The sequence below is a fragment of the Tiliqua scincoides genome, chromosome 4 (assembly GCF_035046505.1).
Source record: "Tiliqua scincoides isolate rTilSci1 chromosome 4, rTilSci1.hap2, whole genome shotgun sequence".
Taxonomy (NCBI): domain Eukaryota; kingdom Metazoa; phylum Chordata; class Lepidosauria; order Squamata; family Scincidae; genus Tiliqua; species Tiliqua scincoides.
This window is the reverse complement of record NC_089824.1, coordinates 149,792,074-149,811,843: the sequence shown is the minus strand read 5'-3', so window position 1 is coordinate 149,811,843 and position 19,770 is coordinate 149,792,074. Positions and strand designations below refer to the sequence as shown.

Genomic DNA, 19,770 nt, shown 5'->3' with positions numbered 1-19,770 from the left:
GACTATTTCTTACTTCTGTATGCAAGACTCTACTCATGTGGATACTTCCTTCCCTTCTTCCTGTCCTCACCAGCCAATTGGGGTTTCTCTCAGGTTGCCCTGTATTACCATAGGAGTCATGGGAGGTCCATTGGCAGAAGCTGCTCCTGATCTTCCTTCTTTTAAGAGTGGAGAGAGTGGGTCTTGCACAACCATGCAGTTGAAGGAAAGGGGGGGCACATGTACATTGTCTAAATCCTGACCTTGTCCCAGGTTGAATATAAGCCTTGGGATGGAAGGAAGAAGACAGTTGCCCTGGCTTTCTCCATGGTGAAACAGGGACCTTGAGTCTAAGCCTGTTCAGACTGTAGGTTGCAATCCTATACACACTAGACTGGTAATAAATCTCATTAACAGCCACCACTACCTGATCTTGATCATTCAAGCCAAAGGGTCAGTTCTTCAGATTAACCTTTAACTGGAATACCTGAACTACTAGACATTGTGGCAGCCACAGGAAAAAAAAAACTGTTTTTTAAAGTCTGAGGCTGCAATCCTGTCCACACTTACCTGTGAGGAAGTCCGATTGACTATAATTGGACACCTCTGAGTAGACAGGCATAGGATTTGGCTGTCACTTGCATCTGTCTTTACCAGTTCAAGTTCTCTGTTCACATGGTTGATCTGGACACTAGTGTCTTTCCAAGAAACATGAATCTCTAGCTAATGTTTCATTGCACCTGAGCTCAGACTTAAGATTCTGGCAAATGGAGTATGCTTCCTAAAAAATGTATTTAGGATTGGTGTTTGTTGCAGCATGTTGAAGGTGGTGTTGACCATGTGCTTCTTCCAATAAATGTCATGGCCTTTCATTTCTCCCAGCAGCCTGACTCACTTTTCCAACATTGGTGGGCAGCCCGCTGACAAAAGCCATATGATGAGGATTCTCTTTTCATTCATGAGATTTTTTCTCCATGTAGGAATCTGATGGTGGAGTTTATGGTGACTACAGTACCTATTTACAGGTCATGCCCTCATACTATGCTGCAGCTCAAGGGTCCTTTCACCCAGGCATATTGCAACTTACAGCTCAAAATCCACTGAAGGTAAGGGTAAACATACTTGTTTGATTTAGCCTAAGTATCAGGAATGGCCTATGTCAGGGCTCATGTGCCTTAAACTGTTACTTAAATTGAGCATTTGATACATGCGGCTTTTAATACCTGTGACACTGAAACCTATTGGGTTGGGACTGTAGCTCAGTGGGAAAGTACATGTTTAAGGTGCAAAAGGTCCCAAGTTTAATTGCCAGATCCAGGCTGGGATCTGGAGAGACTTGTGCTAGATTGATGTCTTGTGCTGCCAACATGCATACAGATAATGCATCATGCTCCTTAAGGATTTCAATCAGAGCTGCTTCAATCATCTTTCTAGATGCTGTTGCCAGTGAAGGAAAAAAAATCATAGCCCAAAAGATCACGAGACAATAAATTATGTTGTTTACATTACTAGGCAATGTTAAATGTGTTTTGCAGAAAGCAAAATTCAGCATTCTTTACGAATCACAAAATGTAACCTATAGCTCACTTTTTATCATCCTTAGATGACACCAGTAAGAAATGAAAAGCGGGGCTCTTCATACCTTGTGGCTTCCCCAGAAGATGGCCCAGTGGACTATGTTAGTCAACAACCTCAGGGCTCAGGAGTACACTATGCAGATTTGTATCTTAAAAGAAAACGTGTTTATTAAAACAACTTGAAGTTAAAGCCACTTTACACCACTTTGCTCCTATCTTGTCACCTTACCTTCACATTTTAGATATATAAGATACAGTAGCCCCTTGTATCTGTGGTTTCAGTTATCCGTGGATCAAAATTCTTTTTTAAAAACTTCTTCCTTCCCAGCCTGCTGTGCTTTTCTCTGTCTCTTGTAGCACCTCACACAATGGCCTGCAGCCCACAGATGCTTGGGTGGCTGTCAGCACAGAAGCAGCCAACTAGCCTGTCACTCAAGCAGGACAGCTCTGGGTCTTACCACTTGCAGATATTGTACTGTATAGGATTTGCTACTATCCACGGTAGGTCTTGGAATGTATTCCCCATGGATACTGGAGAGGGCTACTGTATTCCAAAAGTTCTACATAGGAAACTTTTATAAATGAACCTGTGTAGAAAAAGAAGGAAATACTAAAGCAACAGCTATTACCTCCCAGACTAGTTTCTGTGTGTTAAATGACAATGAAGTCTCCTCAAAGAAATGGCAGCTTTGGGGCTTGAGTATTTCTCAAAAGCAATAAATGGGGAAATAAATCTTTTTGATGGGGAAGTTGTAATGGTAGTCTTAAATCAATTATGCCAGTGTGCTTAAATTTTATTTTTGAGGAGTATTTATTTAATCCTTCTGATATTTGACAATAGTAATATCCTGTCATTAATTTTGATAGGACTTACATGCTCAGTCAGCCCAGACAATCTGGTAATGTTGGGTGAAAAGAGTTTGAGCGTAAGCTTTGTAACCTAGTTAAACTTAAAATAGCCTTATTTGGATTAAAAATATAACAATTGTGCTATTTATATAGCCCTAGCTCTTAGTGGCAAGGTGAAAGAAAAGTAACTAGGTCAGCAAATTTCTACCTTTATATTAAAATAACTATCTGCAGAAGTGTAGTGATAGTAATATACATGTGCTTTAAAGGGATGACTGATAATGGTCTTGTTTTGTCTATCTGTTCCAGGGGTAATCCTTATATAAATGTCAAACTGGTAAATTTCTATTTAGCATTCCTATATTAATTTTTATTTGTCTAGGTTGTTTCCAAATCTCATTTCTGTACACTGGTCTTGACCTGTCACTAAATCTGAAAACTTTTCAGCATCTTTGGTTGCACGTTTCATTATCTTTGTGATTCATAATTTTGTTCACCAGAATTGGAGTGATACTGTGTACATTCATGTAACACTTCAGCTATATGCTGGCTTTTTATTTTCAATTAGAAATAGTTACTGAAAAGGTTACTCATCTGTTTTTGAATTAAAGCATGTTTGTATTGCTTCCCAAATCCGTTCTACCAGTAGTTCACTAGAGAGTCACTGAGCCAATTTTAAAAAGCAGAAGACCCCTGCCACACTGGTGAAGATAAAACACTTATCAGCTTTCATAAAAATCTGCAGTGGGAAGTACTGCTGAGAGAGGCTGTGGAGAGATGTGTACACAGACCACCGCAGCACAGCCTGTTTTCTCTGACCCAAGCAGAGAAAGCCAGATATACTTATGGAACTTAACTGTGACTGATACTAGGAAGCCACTCTGTATAGACCCACATTCTACTGACAAGAACAGCTTCCTTGGCTTGATGTAATATTCTTATTCACATTGAATAGCTTTTCTGAACAATCAACCCTTCTGTCTGCAAATAAATTGGTAGCCTACTTATGCTTGCCTGAACTTGCTTTTACCAAATGTAGGAAAGGGCCTACATGAAGGCCTACCTCCTCATGAAGGTAAGGAGGAGAAGATAAGCATTATGTTAAACATTTAACATCCACGACTAACAACTGTGCAAACCAAAATTGGTCTAATGTTTAATAGACAGAAGCTTTTTTGATATACAGGTGCAGCCTATTTATCCACGGATTTTTTATCTGCCGATTTGTCTCAACGTGAGTGGGGTGAGGGGTACTGAAAGTCACACACACCTTTGCCTCCTTTGCCCTGCGATGGCATCTCGCTCCATTTCCAGGCAGCCCAAAACACTGCAAAAAGTCTCAACTTTGCCCAGGCAGGGAAATAGCCCTGGAAGAGGTTTCCCTTGCAAGGAACAGTAACATTCCTGGAGCTCCTGAGCCAGCAAAGAGGCTGAAGAGGGAAAGGGGGGCAGAAAACCTCTGTAGCCAGAACATGTGCTCTCTCCCTCACACAGAGGCAGGTGTGGTAGCAACAGAGGGGATTGCTTTAAAAAACCCAGGGAGTGTTTGCTGAATTCCCCCCCCCCCACTAAGATGGTGCAGGCTATCACAGACACAAGCAAGCCTTCCCAGTAAGCAAAGCATGCTATTTAGCCTACAATCCTCTTCACACTTTCCTGGGAGTAAGCCCCATTGACTGGAATGGGGCTTACTTCTGAGTAGAAATGCATAGGGCTGGACTCTTAAAAGCTCAGCAGGACAGCTGGCAACGGGGAGGGCTGAGTAAGGAGGGGAGGGGATTGATAACAGCTGCCTTAGTTTCCTTCCATCCAGAAGTGTCAGGCTGCAGCGTATTTGCATAACCCTATGGAATTTAGCACAATGTGTTTTTTGTCATGGAATGGAACTAACTCGGATAAATAGGCTGCACCTGTACTTCTGACTATCTCAAAAGTCAGCATTCTACAGGCATCTTATTTGTATTGAACACTGAGACCACTGGCTCAATTAAATCAACCTTTATTAAAATGAATGTAGATGGACAGCGGGCTGTGCTGTATTGGTAGCTTATATACTAATCATCTGTAAAACTCACCTAGCTGCTAAAGAAGTCTTGCCCTTTCTTCTACCTGATGCAAAAACAGAAAAGCCCAAACTGAAGAAAGATTGCTACATTTTCCATGAAAGTTTCTTTCCCCATGTGTGTGTGTGTGTTTTTTTTTTGCAGGAAGTACATGCTGTGCCATTCTTTTCTCTTTTTTGCCCAAGTGAGAGTAGTTCAAGTACCTTGTTTCTCTTAGGTACTAGAAATGTAAAGTCTCTGAAGTTAGCAGCAGCACCTTACTAGTGCCCCCTGGAATAACTTCATGGGAAGAAAAGCCACAGCCGCCACCGCCCCCCTTGCCATTCTCCCTGGCAAAAAGGAGAGATTGGAAAGGGAAACCTGGCTATATTACCAAGATTGGAGGGAAGCAGTTGGTTACCGCTTTGTATGTTTTTAGATATGAATAAGACACACATTATTCAAGTGTTCATGGATAAAATCTTTAATTTTGTTTAAAAACAAAGTGCATATGGAGTCTATATGGGTGAGAAGTACAGAAAAAAGAGGCATTAAAAGGTTCTAGACAGATTCAATAATTGCATTCATAGTTTAATATTGCAAACTTGGCATAAGCCTCAAAAGCACTATCAGGCTCTAGCTGGGAGGAAAGAATATCCTCTAAAGCACAATGACCATCTTTTCTTTTAACCATAAGATTACTGTACTCATATAGTTAAGGGAAAATGCTTTTAAGCATGCATTATGGCCCCACTGTGGAGAGATGCACAGCTCTTTCTCTTAAAAAATTAGAGCTAATCAACTGGGGGTCAGGAAGGAGGATATGTGGAATCATTCGCTCTAACCACCTAGCAACAAAAGCAACATACACACCTCCACCTTACAACATGCTCTTGTGTACAGAGTGTTGTGCGCACATAGACATTTAAAAAGTTCATTAAAAAAATTACATGCAATAACCTCTTGAAGTTGTAAACGCTAATTGAGCAAAAGGGTTCACAATGCTGTTTTATACTGGAGTTACCAAATTTCTTATGTTTGATGAGCACAAGATGAATATATTAAAGCCTAACTGTAAGGGGAAGGACAAAAGTCATCCACTGAAAAAATAAATATTTAATATTGCATCAGAGAACCTATTGTAACAATTTTAAGGAATGATCATTGACACTTGGCCATGATACAGCACATTGGGTGACTCTAGTCTGAAATCATTAGAAACATTATTGTCCAGCTCAGACAAATTATTGAACCTCATACCAAGTAATAAACTTACATTAAAACCTCAAATTAGAAAAAAGTTTTCCTTTTATAGATAAGTAAAATAAACAAGACCATTTTAAAAGGTAGATTGTCTTGGGATGACCCAGCTATTAGCTCATTTTACAAACTGATCTACAGAGCACTCCAGAATGGTGTCTTCACTTTAACAGAACACAACATTTAAAGGCAGTTTAGAAATACAATAAACGTGGGAAAAACAAAAGCTATGTTTATACAAAGACTAGGATCCAAACAGCCACTTTATGCATATCCCAAGTTGTCTAGTGATAGTTTTTTACTACTCTCCCCACCCCCGCCCCAGACAATACACACATACTACATCACAAACTGTTTTTTAAAAAGTTGCCTATATGATATGAAAGGCTGGATGTTAAACTCAGGTTCAAACCCTGCCCCCACCCCGCGGAACTAAGTTGTGCAGTATTTTGGATCCCAGCCAAATGCATTCTGGCTTACTGTCAAAGGCTACCATTGATGTTTTCAACTACACCATTTTAGATCAACATTGTGAATCAAGTACCACTGTAGCATGCTCTATACCTTAATCACTGAAGAATGTAACCATGGTACTTTCTTTTGACAGTTTCTTTTGTATAGATAATCAAGCATGATTCAAATTATGAACAGTCACAACCCAACGAATGCCTGGGATCAGAGACCATGGTTCTCTACTACTAACAATGCTGGATGTTTTTTCAGCGCCTCCAGATTCCAAGTAGGTAGAACTATTATGGTTTGAGGCTAGCACAGACATTGACTGGCACAGTGCCCAGCAACAATTTTTGTGCTGAGTTTACTTGTATCCAAGCGTTCATTTTGAGGGGAAAACTCCTGGACAAAAGCAGTCCTTTCAAAGAGCATTACTGAAGTACAAGTTACAGTAGGCAATAACAAAAGACCTCGTATATTCAACATTTAAGTCAGGACAATATAAAAAGTGGTAGTTACATCTTATTTATAAGTGCTTCAAATCCTTGAATCAGGTTGTGAAAAGTTGTTCGCTCTCCTGGGTCTTGGACCCAGCATTTCCTCATCAGTTGATCAACCTAGCAAACAAAACGGGTATTATCAACAAGTTCTTAAACTTGTACTTCAACCTTAAATTATTAATCTTGGATTTTAATAGATTAAATATAATTCATAAAAATTATGGATTTTATTAATCAGTATGAAATGAAGTGCAGTCATAGAAACTACTTGCACTTGTCCAGGCAACTTTTGCACTATCATGCATTTAACCAATTTGCAGGTTACATTTGTAAGCAAACAACCTTGGGGTAGGGGAAAAACTAATGTCTTATATATAATTGTTACTTTCAAGATTTAATATTGTATATAAGTGGCTCTAAAGTACCCTGCAACAATACTCTGAAGTCTAGCAGCATTCATTCACATCAAAAGGTGACCAAAAGATGAGCTAAATTAGATTTACTCAGACACATTCAAATGGAAAATTCATTTGTCTTTCTATATACCAAAAGCCTTGATTAGGTACAACAGGTATGCAAATGAGGTAAGCGTTTCACAATATTAAACTTCTGAACCTCATTAGTGTCAAATCTATGTTTCATTAAAGCACTTAGATTTGTACTGATTTAACCCCATGACAATAAGTCAGCCTGAAACCTTCTTTAAAAGTTTTATTTTATATAATCATTGACCAGATGAACCAAAAGCAATGAAGTTCTGAAATATATTTAACACCTACTACTTTTCTTGTAGTCTGTACAATGTCATCCTAAAAATGGTCACAACATGGTTCAGCTGTGGTCACAATTTACTGTTACTACCTGGTGTGGGAACAGAAATCTGTCTAACAGGGAATGCTTAATTGTACTTGGTGCTCAGTTTGAAGTACAGGGGGCGACAACGTCCCTATGCATGACAATGTGTGGATTTGAGAATGAAGCCATTTCAGGAAGCACAGGGACGTTGTGGACATCCCATACTTCAAACTGAGTACCAAATCGTCCTCCAGAATTGCAACCATGTGCGTATCAGTGAGATTTCATATTGTCCTTCAACATTTCATTTACTGTTTTGTCTAAGGCTTGAGCACTAATCCAAATCACAGAGCTGCCCAGAAGGTCCCAAAACCTTCAAGGAACTGTGCAGTCCCTGTTGCTTTACCACAGCCCAGACATGTTCCCAGAACCAGGAAGCAAGGGATTGAACTTCTCTGACCAAACCTGGGGAAACTAAGTGGGACCCAGATGACCTCATGCATAGGCAGAGTCCTGCTAAGCCCTTTCCTTAGCCCTTGTGAATGAAATTAGAACCAATAGCAGGGCTAAAATGAGGTAGGGAAACACAGAAGTATATAAGAAGGGGGCGCCACTTAAGCTTCAGCTCATTTTAGTGCTTAAGAAATTCCCAGAGCTTGCTCTGGGACAGCATAGCTCTCTTGTTCTCAAAGCTTGGAAACTTATCTAAACTTTGCTCTGTGCCATTGTTCAAGGACCAGGCTGCTTCCTAGAATATTAAAAAGCAATATTTGGGAAAAGACGAATAGACAAGACTTGAGGCAAGCTCAGACCAAGGGGAAATCGTGTCTGAAGTCACCACCCCTGCTGCCTCCGCCCTCGAATTTGTGCCCTGCCATCTCCTCCGTGGGGAGAAGTGGATAAGAGCACATGCAACAAGGATGAAATAAGGGAGTCTGAAGACGCAGAAGTGGGGTGGGGCATCTTCAACCTCCTGGTTTCATACTGTTGCTCTAAACCATACAGCAGTGGGACCAAGAGGAACAAAGGGGCAAATTGTGGCTAAGTGAGGCAACTGAGGAGATGGCCAATGGACTCAAGGCATCAATTGTAGCAGCCCGTCTCAACTCGCCTCATCACTGGGCCAGCTATGACTGAAGAGACAACTGCACATTACAGGAAATTAAAACAAAACAGCATACACTAAGATGAATGTACCAACATTATAAATGGAGAGAGTAATATTGAAAAAGAGAAGTGTTTTTTTCTGAATTCTCTCCAAAGAAGTTCACAGGTATCAAACCAATTCTGAATCAAGCTAAGATGAGTTTGCCCATCACAATACAGATCACAAATGATAAGAGCAATTTTATAAAACAGTTCTTACCTCTTCTGGGCAATTTTGAGGACACGGCAAACGCTTGCCTTCTCCCAATATGCGCACAAGCCGTGTAACTGTCATCTGGCCTTGAGTTGGGCCAATCATCTTCAAGAATTCCTAGAAGTTATGAATATACAATACTTAATCTCCTTTCATTATTAGTAAAGGGTGTGCCTGAAGTCCTGGCTGCTATAATGAAGGACTGGTCTGTCAATGGCAGCTAGTCATGATGGCTATGCACCATCTCCAGAATCAGAGTCAGTAACAATAGGCCTCTGTATGCCAATTGCAGGGGAGCAATGTTGTGGCAGAAGTATGTCTCTCTTTCTGCTTGTGAGCTTCCCATAAGTATCTGGGTGGGCCACTGTGGGGAAAGAGAATGCTGGACTAGATGAATCTTTGGCCTGATCCAGCAGGGCTTTTCTTATGTTCTTACTCCAAGCAAGAGGCACAGAGGATCCTTGCTTGGTGGGCCCTAAGAAACCAACAAAAACCATAGATTTGGGAGAAGAAAAAAAAACCTCAAACAAGCTCCAAATGCTACACTGGTGAAGAATTCAGAATACAAACAACCACCATCAAGAACTGTGTATAAATGCAGGGAAACATGACTCGCCAAGGAGATGGTTACACTAAATGCTCTGCTTCAATACACTGTAACCTGAAGGGGCGTGCAGAGTAGACTGAGCAGAGTAAAGCAGATTTGCTGAAGCCCCGGACTCAGTGTGAGTAAACCCCTTTTCTCCCCGGCTACCTGTTGAGCGGCTATAATGTCACATAAAGTTTACAAACAGCACCACAGACCTAGGGACCGAAGTCTATCCTGAAGCACTGCCTGATGAAAGTAATGCCATGTGAATGGACCATCTCTAAATCACAACACTTCATTAAACTTTGTAGAAGAGAATGAATATTAAAACAGAAATGTTACATTTCCTTTCACAGCTACTTACCGCCATGGGACTGCACTCAACATCACAATAGGTCAATAGTTCATACAGTGTTACTCCAAAGGACCAAACATCCGAAGCAATATAGAACTTGCTCTGCATTAAGCATTCAGGAGCATACCTACAGATGTAGAAGTTCAGTCTATTATTTTTGGCAGAACAGCTGCACACATTCACATGTATGCAAATTCAAATGTACGCTAATGAGCATACATTAGGACTTGTGAAATATTGGAAGAGTGGGTAATTGCGTTAATTCCATCATGGTGGCACTTCACTGTACAGTAGTGATTTTCAACCTTTTCCATCTCACGGCACACTGACAAGACACTAAAATTGTCAGGGCATCAGGTTTTTGACAATTGACAATTGACAAAGCACACCATGCTGCCAGTGAAGGCTCACATCCCCCACTGGCCCTACTAATAAATGCTCTAGAGCAGGGACGTCCAAAGTTTTTGGCAGGAGGGTCACATCATCTCTCTGACACTGTGTCAGGGGCCGGGGGGGAAAAAGAATTAATTTACACTCAAAAATTGAATAAATTTACATAAGTTTACATAAATGAATATATTAAAGATGAACTTATTTGAATGAATGAAAGTCTTGCAATAGCTCAAGGCCTATAAAAGGCTTTGCACAAAGCAAGGCTGGCCTTTCCTTTGCTGCCGCTAGTGCATCACAGACGTGAAACAACAAGCAGTGGAGGGAGCCCTCATCCCACAGCTCACGCAACAGGTCAAACAGTTGCCCTCATGCTGAAAGCAGTTGTGTCGGGCCAGTACGGACTCCAACAAATCTCTGGAGGACCAGAGGCTCATTGGAGACTGGGGGCTCCCTGAGGGCCGCATTGAGAGGTCTCGAGGGCTGCAAGTGGCCCCAGGGCCAGGGTTTGGGCACCCCTGCTCTAGAGTGAGACACACACTCACTTAGGCTCAGCCTGAAATTCTATTATAGGCTTAGCCACTGGCATGATAATTCCAGAACTATTCAAAACAAAACATGATTGACAATGGGTAGTTTCTGTTGAAAATATATCAAAGAAGTCTGTTTTTAGACAATTACAACTGCAGGCTAAGTCACATGTTCTTGCAAACAATTCTTATACCTATACAGTAATGGAAGCAGAATGTATGCACGCAATCTATACATGGATTGAGTGACACACACCTTACAGGGTAGACAATCACCTATAGAGGCAACTTTAAGATTGGGATAGGTCATACAAAAACCTGTCTCCAAAGCCATAATCAAACTTTCATCCACTGCTTGATTGTGCAATAACTTGGTTGTGTGAAGAGGGCCATTCAGGCCTGTTCTTATGCATCAGAATAATCCACAGCACTACAGGGAATGGTTTATTGAGAAGGTATTGAGAACAAAACGGCTAATATTATAATGCCGTTGTACAAATCGATGGTAAGGCCACACCTGGAGTATTGTGTCCAGTTCTGGTCGCCGCATCTCAAAAAGGATATAGTAGAAATGGGAAAGGTGCAAAAGAGAGCGACTAAGATGATTACTGGGCTGGGGCACCTTCCTTATGAGAAAAGGCTACGGCGTTTGGGCCGCTTCAGCCTAGAAAAGAGACGCCTGAGGGGGAACATGACTGAGACATACAAAATTATGCAGGGGATGGACAGAGTGGATAGAGAGATGCTCTTTACACTCTCACATAATACCAGAACCAGGGGGCATCCACTAAAATTGAGTGTTGGGAGAGTTAGATCAGACAAAAGAAAATATTTCTTTACTCAGCATGTGGTTGGTCTGTGGAACTCCTTGCCACAGGATGTGGTGATGGCATCTGGCCTGGATGCCTTTAAAAGGGGATTGGACAAATTTCTGGAGCAAAAATCCATTACAGGTTACAAACCATGATGTGTATGTGCAACCTCCTGATTTTAGAAATGGGCCATGTCAGAATGCCAGATGCAAGGGAGGGCACTAGGATGAGGTCTCTTGTTATCTGGTGTGCTCCCTGGGGCCTTTGGTGGGCCGCTGTGAGATACAGGAAGCTGGACTAGATGGGCCTATGGCCTGATCCAGTGGGGCTGTTCTTATGTTCTTATTCAGTTTTAGCAAACACACTATCTCATTCCTAGCAAACAGACCAAAATCTGCTGAGGTGGTTATGTTGGGGGTTTCCTTAACAATGAGTATCTTTTACAAGGAAGTTTCAGTGTTGGGTTTTTTTTTTCTTCTTTCCAGACTTCCTCATACTATTATCAAGACCTTGAAGCCCAATCTAGCAATGTGAAGTTCCGATACAATGGCATGTGGGATCAGACCATTTATCATACATCTCAGAATTAGGTTTTATCAAATTGCCAATGCTTTTCTTACCAGAACACAGGGCTGTCTCTGTCATCATTGACTTTGTAGTATTCCTTATCTGTCTGTATTGCTTTGGTCAGCCCGAAGTCTCCAATCTTTACTCTCTGTTCATTTTCAACGAGAACATTCCTCGCTGCTAAATCTCGATGCACATATTGTCGAGAACCTAGATAGTCCATTCCCTGGTGAGTAAAGCACACACACAAGGGTTTCTAGGCTGTTTGTCACTCTCATCTATTGCTGAGTCCGTTTTCACAGAATTGGTTTCTACATCAACCACCACCACAGGTTGATCTCCTAATGTGCCACCCAGTCTTGTTAGCTCTTGTTAGCTCTCCAATTTGACTGCCCTATTGGGGTGGACTGCCCAGAGTTCCAATGCCAGAACTGAAATATATCATGGTGTGGCTACATGATTGTGTTGGCATGTCTTTCAAAGGCAAGCCTTTTTCTGCTGCTGCTTTCTTGTAACAAATAGTCTGGACACAGCGGGAAACAGAATTGGTTTGTTCTTGTACAGACAAGGCTTTCATAACACAAAGATAAGCAATATGGGACAAAGATAAGCAATTGGCACAAGAAGAGGTTAAAAACTGCTTCTTTTTCTGTTTGTGTGTAGTCTGCTATAGAACTCCAAATTACTGGTTTCCCTCCAAAATCATTTAAGTTAAGAGTGCTGGAAGGGCAATTTGGTGTGAAATACTTTCCCAAAAAGGCCAAATGAAAAGAGGAGAAGCTAAGCAGCCCAAAGTGCATATAAAAGCACGTGTGGAGAGTTAGAACTGAAACACTGAGTTGAATCACATTGCTGAAGGGTAGCTACCAATGTGTCCTTTGAAAATAATCCCAGTTCTGTCTGAACAGCTGCACTCTCTCTACTTCACTCCTGCCCTAAGTTCTAGCAGAGTACCAGGTAACCAAGGTGAGCCAGGGTTAAGAACCCAGAAGGGAATGACCCAAACCCCTCAAGAGCCTACAAAGAATGAGGCCCTGGCACACTGGAGGTTGGTAAAAGCAGGAGAATGACCCGACAGGTCAGCATAGGATACAAGGTCAAGAAACTACAAGATCACCATATTAGAATCCAAGAATTCTCAGCTTTCATTTAAAAATAATTTATATTGTTCATGTGAACGTAATGGTAAATACTAAAGTTCACAGACTGAGAATGAGGAAAGCATAAGCTACACAAATCAAAATTTATCAAAGTTCTAACAAGTTTTCCAACATTTGTGAACTGATTTCAAAACCTCTGGTTTAACACCGATTGAGGATTAAATTTCAAGTCACTTGCTATTAAAATATGAACAGAAGTTTGCTTTACCTTGCAGATCTGTACAGCATATTTCAGTTGTTCTTTCAGACTGATTTTACTCTTGTTTCGGGGTAGATATTCCTTTAGGCTTCCGGATGGAAGAAACTCCATGATAAGTTTAATTCCATTTCCACCTTCAAACACACACAAGCATTCAGTTCAGGCATGTTCCTAAGTTCTGTGCAATTACTATTTAGAGAATCCATAATCTTGCTAGTTTAAATAATATAATAATAATAATATACAGTATTTATATACCGCCTTTCTTGGTCTTTATTCAAGACTTTATTCAAGGCAGTTTACACAGGCAGGCTTATTAAATCCACGCAGGGATTTTTACAAATTGAAAGAAGGTTCTCTCTTTCAAGAACCACCACATTCAAGGTGTTACACTCCGATCTGGTTTTAACATTCTGGCCTCCATCCTCCCACGCTCTGAGCAGATGGAACAGCTCAGCTGCAGCTTGTCAGCTGCTTCAAGGTCGCACGGTGCCGGTGGCCTCGAACTGGCGACCTTGTGGATGTTAATCTTCAGGCAAATGGAGGCTCTACCCTCTAGACCAGACCTCCTGCCCAAATGCCTTCCCTTGTGATATTTCACCCAGCATTTCCTAGCTAATGTTATAGATCAAGGAATAGTCAAGAACAGACAAGTTTCTGTTTGCTGATCACATTTTCTTGGCTGTAACTAACATGAAGATGTATGTCTGAGAACGCATGATAAATGTGCTCAGAGCCAAGTGTAGCTGCTATATGCATGTTTGCATTCAGAAATATGCCATGGAGATTGAGTTTCCTTGCAACTTGTGAAGCAGTCCTGAGATTTTAGCTGTTAATACTTGCAGATGAACATTATCTTGAATAGACCAGCAGGTGGAACTCTAGAGCACAGTTGCTACCTTAGTGTGACTGTACTTCAAATAGGAAGCAGACAGAGTGCACAAGTGAAGGGGTGGGAGAACAAACAAATGTTGGTTTTTAAAATCTAAATTTTTTTGGCTGCAATCCAAACCAACTTTCCAGCACTAACTTAAAGGCAATGCAACTCCAAGGTAAGGAAACAAACATTGCCTTATGTTGAGGAGGCCTCCATGGCTGCCCCCCAACTGCAGGATGAAGCACATGCCCCAGTGGCACAGCTATGCCAGAGCTGGAAAGTTGGTTAGGATTGCGCAGTTTATAATGAGTTTCAATATATGTCTTTGACATGTATTCACTTTGAAAAATCTACTGACATTTGAAATTAAAAAGCAAGCTTTCATAATGTTTAGCATATGAAAATTAACTTTTTTAAATCAATGCTCAGCAATTTGACAGACAGGGGTCATCAGTTCCTTCCTTCTGGACTCCTATGTTCAAACCCCTTCTCCTATACAATAACTGCAGTTGTTTCAGTGGAGGCTTTCAGTGAGGGGACAAGGAGATCTGCCCTACCAGACAAGTTTAACAAAGATTCCTCACTGTCTCATGCCCAATAAGGGATCAAATGATACACTCCCCTTTGCCGCTTTTTCAGTGGGCAGTGGCAACTTCAGAGTTGTTGCTGAAAAGAACTCTTATAAAAACTTCTTTCTTGCCTGGTCAGCATAGCTCCGCTACTTACTCAGTAGAGGAAGCTGGCAGGAATTTTTGGGACATCTGGCCATAGTGTGATGCATTATGGGGGCAAGTCAGCACTAAGCTGGCAGGACTTTTGTCTGAATTATGTGCAAGCTCGGCGCAGAGTGGGCAGCACATTGCAGACTGCAGGACAAGCATTTGTGAAGTGTGAACACAGTGTGAACACAGAAGTGAAAACAAGAAGCACTTGTGAAGTGTTTTTCAAAGTATGAACACATTTGGGGTTTCATCCCCAAGATCTCATATTTATGCAAATATCCAGAAATTTGGAAAAATCTGAACTCTGAACCACCTCCCGTCCCAAGCTGTCCAGATACGGGGTACTCAACCTATAAATGGTCATTTTGATTAAAATATCAACTAGGTCCAAAAGGAATTTGGAGGCACTGGTTAGCAACCACTAGTTAAAAATTATTAAAATAACACATTTCTATGACTATAGTGACAATACCAAATTCTCTAATATGGTGAGAGTTGAGCTCCCTGGTTTGGACTTTCTTGAACTTCCCTGGTTTGGAATTACTGAGCCAAGTCTAAACCACCTCCAAAAGCTAGGCTCAACTTAAGGGCTCTGTATCAACACTGGCATCAGCCTCCTACACCCCACACATTTCCTGAAAAAATTACATAGTGGGAACATCACTGGAACAGCTTGCACAAGGGCTTCCATTTTGCTCCAAAAATGCTCAAACAGCACAGTATGACTGCCCCCCCCCCCCCCCGCCGAAAATGAACTTACAGTTCAGTAGCTGTGGAAAACTACACTGGCCAGGGATCATGGCATCCTGTTCTGCAAGGGCATTCTCAAACATAATGAAGGTCTTAGCGGGCATTCCTCCTTCTCAGTATCCTCAAAACTTGGGTGAAAGTAATAGGGAATATAGAGGATGCTAATGATGCAAAAGAGCCTGAATTTTGAAATTGGCTAGGGTTTATTAACCCAACAGACTGGACTAAGAAGCATCTTTTAAATGGTGGCTTTCTTACATTTTGCAGGGGGAGAGCAGCTGTCTCTTCTCAGCCCAGCACAGTGTCTTTTTCCTGTAGCTAGTGTATCCCTTGAGTAATGCTTTGTTGTTAAAAATGCGAGTCCCTTGAGGGTCAGGAAAACATCTTTTCATTTATTTCGCTATGTAAAATACAACCACTTTGTTGTTGCTGTTGCTGTTGTCAAATAGCAGTATATAAATTTATATAAGCGGTATATAATTAAAAAAATTATTCTTCCTTTTAGTAGAGGAAATTATTCTTCCTTCTGAACCAAGATAGGGTAGGGCTCATCTATCACCAGTAATGTTAGCATGCTTTGAATGGGATATAGATTGAATCCTACTTTTTGGTTTAATTTCTGAAAAAAGCACTTGACCTTTCCTTTAATAATTTGGAAGAAGGGATCATTACTTAAAGCAATTTGTTTAAGAAATCTGGAATTTTCAGAAGAGCAACAATTACCATCTTCAGTGCAGATTCCTTTGTATTTCACGATGTTTTCATGATAAAGATTCCTCAGAATGTCAATTTCTTTCTTGAGGTCAGCAATATGGTTCCCACCACATTCAGGTTTCAGTGACTTCACTGCTACTTGTTCTCCAGTATTATCACCTTCAGGATCATACCTGCAGAGTTCAACTTTGCCAAAATGACCCTTGTTTTTAAAAAAGAAAAGAAATAAAAAGACAAAGACATATGATGATCAGACTTTCTAGACCTGGTTTCTGAAATGAGCCGTCACATTTCCCATCATGGTGCACAATATTTCAAATTTTACTCAGGTTGAAATGCTTGCACTGTCAACCATCATCAGGAAGGAGACAGTCCTTCAAGTGCCCAGATCCCAAACAATGAAGGGATTTATAAGTAATGACCAGTACCTTGAAGTGTGCCTGGAAAAATAACCAAAGTCAGTGCAATTTATGGAGCACTAGTGTAAGATGCCCCAACCATCTGGCACCCTAAAGCACCCTGGACACTGCAGTTTTCAGTAGTTGCATCTCCAGTCAGTCTTTCAGAGTATCCTCAAGCTGAGTGCAGTACAGTAATCCTACCACATTGTGACTAAGTATGAATCTCTGTAGCCAGATCTGTATTCTTCAGGAAGGACTGCAGTTGGGAAAAAGCATTCCTGGCCACAGTTGCCACCAGCACATCCAGGAGCAACGCTGGGTCCAGAAACATTTGCAGATCATGAACCTGTTCCTTCAAGGGAAGTGCAAATCCCACCCAGAAAAGGTTGTAAACCCTTCTGAGAATTGGTTTTCCTACTAATAGCACCTCTCCGCCTCAATTGTTTCAATTTATTAGCCAACATTCAATCCTTCACATCTTACAGGAACTGGTTCAGAAACTTCAGTCAGATGGAAATCAGAGTTAAGAGTTGGGAGTCACTTTACACACTACTGCAACCAATCCATAAGACTAAGATACACACACACCCATTAGCACTACTGATAAATTAATATAAAGCAATGGTGGCAATAAACATACCTCGCCTAAGTCACGAATCCGCTTCAAGAAGCGTTTTTCAAAAATGGTAGGATCAATCTCTGCATTGGGTTTTTTCTCTGAGACAATATCAGGATCTGACAGAGATAAAGATATTGGTGTTATACATAAGCACTCCTAACTTTGACTTTTCAAAACTCTTCATATATGGGGGCTTATTTCTCATTCGAGAAAGCTCAGTCTTGTTGAATATGCTTTTTTATGTGCACATGCTAATGAACACATTCAATGTGTTCACTTTACCCAATGCTACTGCCCACAATACCATATGGATAACAGTGAATTCTTGAATCTTCTCACAAGACAGAAAATTTCTTTAATAATGCAGAAAGTGAAAATTGGTGAAGGGCCACTGGCAATGTCAAAATACTGGAGAACAACCATAAGGCCACTCTTATGGCCAGTCAAGCCTGCTGCACCGAGGCAGGAAAAACACAGCATAAGGAACTTAGTCCATGCAAAGAATGTGCAAAGGTGCAAACACCATTTTGCATCATATATTAAGTGCTCCTCAAAAGGTAGCACCCTCTGCTTGTTGAACTATCAACAAAGGTAGCCAACAAAATTCTAAGAACTGGCTGAAACAGAACTGGACAGCTCTACCTTACTCCTTGCACAGGTCATTGCCTCAGCTGCAACAATGCCCAAACTTACTCCATGGCAGCCACAACCCAGATTAGGATCTGCATCTAGATGTTCGTATGAACCCATCACAAAAACACCTTAGAATTACTTTCTGAATGAACAGATCCTGTCTCATTCCCAAGGGAACTATATAAATAATGCTTTTATATGGCCACCAAAATACAGTAAAACATTACTGGCACATACGGTTATGTTGAACAATTCTACCTAGCAAAATCAATTCCTACCTAGAAAATCAATTCACAATTACGAAGGAGGAAGATAAGCAAAAACATTTCTTACTTTGTTCTTCTAGTTTGTTGATATCTCTCATGATTGCTCTAAAGAATGGTCTCTGATTAGGGTCATAGTGCATGCACTGCTTCATCAGGTCAGCTAATTCCTTGCAGGATGGGGTTGGAAGTGTGAAATGCCCTTCAAAAAACCTCTCCTTCTGCAAGACAGGATGGAAGAACTGCATCATTCACAGGACTGAAAGGCAACATGCTACTTCCACAAGAGACTCACTAGGAACAATCATAGGAAGCTTGGAAGCTGCCTAATCCCAAGTATCAACATTCATTGTCCAATATCGGTCTGTTTTTATCAGCATTGTCTACACCAACTGCTGGTGGCTTCTCAAGGTTTCAGAAAGAAGTCTCTTCCTACCCTACCTGGAAATGCTGGGCACTGAACCTGGAGCCTTCTGCATACAAAAAGCAGGTGATCTATGATCCCTTCCCTACTACATAGCCAAGTTCCATTCATGGAAACTGCATTTTTTCTAGAATCACCCCCCCCCCACTCCCACTGCAGTTTCATTCGTCCTGTTGGAAACAAAGACAGAGCGCACAGTCAAGCACTGGTTCGGTTCCTGCATCATTCAATTAATATTTCCACTTGATGTACAAGCTTTCTATGATGGAGATAAAAAGTTTTCCCAGAAAGTTAACTATGGTAGAAAAGAGATGCCCATTTGAAACTCCCAAAATTTGTGCACCAAAGGCTTACCTCTGCTAAAGTCTTGTCTTTAAGTGGTATTTCTCCATTGTAGCAAATTTCCCACAGTGTTGTACCAAAGCTCCACTTATCTGCTGCCACACTTAAGTTTTTTGAGTCGTCAACACATTCAGGTGCAATCCAAGGGATTCGTTCAACACATTCTTATATAAAGCAAAAAGAGGGGTTTTAGGACTGAATCGTGGTATGGGGATGCTGCTTCTCAGATTACTTTTGAAAGCCAGATTACCTCAGAAAACTCACTCATAACTAAAGTTCTCTGAAAAATGCAGATATCCTGTACTGGAGTGCCTCTCACAAGAGAAGATGTGCTTGAGGAAATATTCTAAACCAATGGTTTCCAAACTGTGGGTTGGGACCTACTGGTGGGTCACAACCTGATTTTTGGTGGGTCGCGAAGGGCTGGGCAGAGCCTCCAGGTAATGATAAGATCAGATAACCAATTTCCTCAAGCCCTGAGACTATTCAAAAATCAGTTAGCTGCTGATTACCCTGCAAAAAAGCTCAGCTCCTGGGGTTTGCAAGATAGCTGCTAATTGCTCTGCAAAGGAGCTCAGTTCTGGCGGGTTGGAAGGAGTTGAGCTTCT

The 19,770-nt window shown here is 41.1% G+C and overlaps 2 protein-coding genes across 4 annotated transcripts in view; one reads left to right on the top strand and one right to left on the bottom strand.

Moving 5' to 3' along the window:
• The window catches only part of RAVER2 (ribonucleoprotein, PTB binding 2), a 49,433-nt gene extending 46,100 nt beyond the window's left edge, over positions 1–3,333 (top strand). For both annotated transcript variants that reach the window (XM_066625089.1, XM_066625088.1), the window contains exons 13-14: positions 960–1,085; positions 1,583–3,333. In XM_066625089.1, the coding sequence (XP_066481186.1) occupies positions 960–1,085; positions 1,583–1,729 (273 nt within the window). In that variant the 3' untranslated portion in view covers positions 1,730–3,333. The remainder of the gene's footprint in view (positions 1–959; positions 1,086–1,582) is intronic.
• Positions 3,334–4,915: 1,582 nt separating this feature from the next.
• Positions 4,916–19,770, bottom strand: part of JAK1 (Janus kinase 1) — a 76,493-nt gene continuing 61,638 nt past the window's right edge. For both annotated transcript variants that reach the window (XM_066622858.1, XM_066622859.1), the window contains exons 17-25: positions 19,175–19,326; positions 18,467–18,617; positions 17,522–17,616; positions 16,490–16,682; positions 13,427–13,551; positions 12,112–12,284; positions 9,769–9,886; positions 8,822–8,932; positions 4,916–6,777 (exon numbers count right to left, since the gene is read on the bottom strand). In XM_066622858.1, the coding sequence (XP_066478955.1) occupies positions 6,676–6,777; positions 8,822–8,932; positions 9,769–9,886; positions 12,112–12,284; positions 13,427–13,551; positions 16,490–16,682; positions 17,522–17,616; positions 18,467–18,617; positions 19,175–19,326 (1,220 nt within the window). In that variant the 3' untranslated portion in view covers positions 4,916–6,675. The remainder of the gene's footprint in view (positions 6,778–8,821; positions 8,933–9,768; positions 9,887–12,111; positions 12,285–13,426; positions 13,552–16,489; positions 16,683–17,521; positions 17,617–18,466; positions 18,618–19,174; positions 19,327–19,770) is intronic.